Source organism: Salvia hispanica, chromosome 6, assembly GCF_023119035.1.
Source record: "Salvia hispanica cultivar TCC Black 2014 chromosome 6, UniMelb_Shisp_WGS_1.0, whole genome shotgun sequence".
NCBI classification, from domain to species: Eukaryota; Viridiplantae; Streptophyta; class Magnoliopsida; order Lamiales; family Lamiaceae; genus Salvia; species Salvia hispanica.
Window position 1 is genome coordinate 26,082,380 of NC_062970.1, and position 3,071 is coordinate 26,085,450.

Sequence of the window (3,071 nt, forward strand, 5' to 3'; positions counted from 1 at the left end):
ATGACCCTTGATCGTGCATTGGACTTCTACAACAATTATGCTCGATATGTTGGGTTTGACACCCGTAAGAAGGGATCGAAAAAGGAAAAAGATGTCATTACTTGGATTTATGTGGTGTGTAGCCGAGAAGGTACAAAGCAAAGAAAAAATGAACAACATGAGGTGAAACGCAAGCGTTCTTCTATTAAGTGCTTTTGTAATGCTAAAGTGTCTTGGAAGTTTTTTATGGGTGTTGGTTATGTTATACTACAAAGTTTTGTTGAAGAACATAATCACGAGATGGTTGAGGAACGCCATAAGCGTTTTATGAAGTTGAACCGCAATTTGGATTTAGTCCATCAGAAATTCATACTTGATTGCGCTAATGCAAATATCGGTCCAACTTTAAGTTTTAGCTTACTCAAGGAAGTACTTGGTGGATTAGATTATGTAGGGTGTACTGTTTTAGAAGTGCGCAACTACAGACGCGACCTTAGAGCATACGTGGAAGGAGCTGATGCACAAATGCTATTAAATGAGATGCGCAGGAAGAAGGAACTTTGTGGAGCATTTACCTATGAATTTGAGGTCAACTCAAAGGATAGACTGACACGTTTGTTTTGGTGTGATCCAACTGCCAAGAAAAATTATCATTTGTATGGTGATATTATTTCTTTTGATATGACATACTCAACAAATAGGTACGTGCACACTAATTACATTCACATGCCTTATAGTTTATATTCAGTGAAGTATATTGAGCATATAGTGAAATATATTGTTCATATAGTGAACTAGTATATGATTACAACGATGTTTATTTCCGCATGCTTATAGTGTATTGTTTTTCATTTTAGTGAAGTATATTGAGCATTTAGTGAACTACAATAAGCTTACAGTGAAGTATATTGAGCATGGCTTATACTGTACTGTTTTTATTCATTTTAGTGAAGTATATTGAGCATTTAGTGAACTACAATATTTGCTTACAGTGAAGTGTATTGAGCATGCTTGTATTGCTTTGTTTTTCCATTTCAGTGAAGTAAAACTTGCTTAGAGTGAAGTATTCAAGTGTTAGAGTGAAGTCTCTGTCATCTATGCTTATGTGCTCTATTTTATCATTTCAGTGAATTAAAACATGCTTAGAATGAAGTATACTAGAGTTAGAGTGAAGTGTCGGTCATCCATGCTTATAGTACTTTGTTTTTCCATTTCAGTGAAGTAAAACTTGCTTACAGTGAAGTATTCCAGTGTTAGAGTGAAGTTTCTGTGATTAAAGTATATTCTTCATGTCTTATAGTGATTTTAACATGTAGGTACTGCATGATATTTGCTCCTTTTACGGGCAAGGATAATCATGGTCGCCCTGTGACATTTGCTGCTGGCCTTTTGTCCAAGGAAAATGCCGACTCCTTTTCATGGTTATTTAAACAATTTGTGAAATGTATGGGTGTGGCTCCGAAGCTAATCGTAACCGACCAAGACTTAGGAATGAAAGTTGCTATTGCAGAGGTTCTTCTTAGTACGAGACACAGGTGGTGCATGTGGCATATAATGAATAAAGTTGCTGACAAATTGCCAAAGAACATGCTTGGTAGTGAAGAACTAAAGAAGGAATTGAATGCATGTGTTTGGTCGGAGTTGATAGAGCCTGATGCATTTGAAGAATCTTGGCATGCTATAATGGAAAGATATGGGCTGGCCAATAATGACTGGTTTTCATCAATGTTTGCATCTAGAAAGTTTTGGGTTCCAGCCTTTTTCCGTGATTTTCCGATGAGCTCGTTGATAAAGACAACATCTTTGTCCGAATCACAGAATAGCTTCTTTAAAAGGTACTCAAAGTGTCGGGCTAACCTTATGCTATTTTATATGAACTATAACCATGCTTTGGAGGCTCAAAGAAGTAATAGCGCAAAGCTTGAATACTATGATTCAACAAAAGTGCCTATATTGCGAACATAATTGGAAATTGAGAAACATGCATCAACGATATATAGTGGTAGTGCTTTTAATGCAATTCAAGAGGAGATAGTTTATGCATGTTTCTCTTTGTCTTGTTCAACTCTAGGAATGTCTACCAATAGAGAGAATGAAGTATATAACATAAATGACAAGGATTCAAACTCATGGACAGTGACTTACTCCATTGGCGATGACACCTATTTGTGTGGATGTAAAAAGTTTGAGAGACTTGGTCTATTGTGCAGCCATATATTTTGTGTGTTGAAATATAAGTTTGTTAAGTTGATACCCGAGAATTTGCATGGATGGAGATGGTTGAAGTCACAGTTTGTGAAGCCAATACATGGAGGTTTTTGTGATGATGAAGAAATACTCTCTGTTGTGGACGAGAAGAAGATTGCATTTAAAAACTTGTATGCATTATTCTTTGAAATAGCACAAAGTATTGAAGGGAACATTGACCAAATCAATGCATTTACTGCAATTATTGAAGAAGGTAAGAAGCAGCTTTTCGGAAGTGTTGTTCTGTCTTCGACAGAGAAGAGAGCATTGATTGAGAATTTCTATGGCTCACAAGTTCCAAACATTATTGAAGTTCATCCTCCTAATGTTGTCAGTACAAAGGGAAGTGGAAGTAGGAGGAAATCGAAGAAGGAGTCGGCAATGAAGTTAGCAATGAAACCAGGCCGAAAGTGTGGAAATTGTCATGTGATTGGACACCATGATTCGAGGAACTGCAAAAAGGTGAATGAGAAGACAAAACAGAGGCAGTGAGGATTTGGAAAGAAACAGTTCACTTTGTAGCCTTTTTAGAGCACTAATGACTCATTTTTATTACACTTTTGAGTGATTTTTATCTCAATGCAAACTTGGTTTTTATGTTAAGCTCAATTGCGAATAAATTCACTTTTATATGTGTTCGTTTTACTGCTTACAAGTCTTTAGTTCGCTTATTACATGTTTTGGTTCATTTATAGTGAAGTAATATTGATTATCGTGTACTGTTTTCCATATCAGTGAAGTATATTTAGAGTACAGTGATGGATAAACAGACACTTCACTCTAACACTGTAATACTTCACTCTAACACTGTAATACTTCACTCTAACCATGTTTTACTTCACTAA

The 3,071-nt window shown here is 36.0% G+C and overlaps 1 protein-coding gene across 1 annotated transcript; it reads left to right on the plus strand.

The window, feature by feature from the left end:
• Positions 1 to 2,718, plus strand: LOC125195031 (protein FAR1-RELATED SEQUENCE 5-like). The gene is made up of 3 exons (XM_048093236.1): positions 1 to 680; positions 1,296 to 1,814; positions 2,190 to 2,718. Exons 1-3 carry the CDS (start codon positions 1 to 3, stop codon positions 2,716 to 2,718), a joined length of 1,728 nt encoding a protein of 575 aa, XP_047949193.1.
• The last annotated feature ends 353 nt before the right edge of the window (positions 2,719 to 3,071 follow it).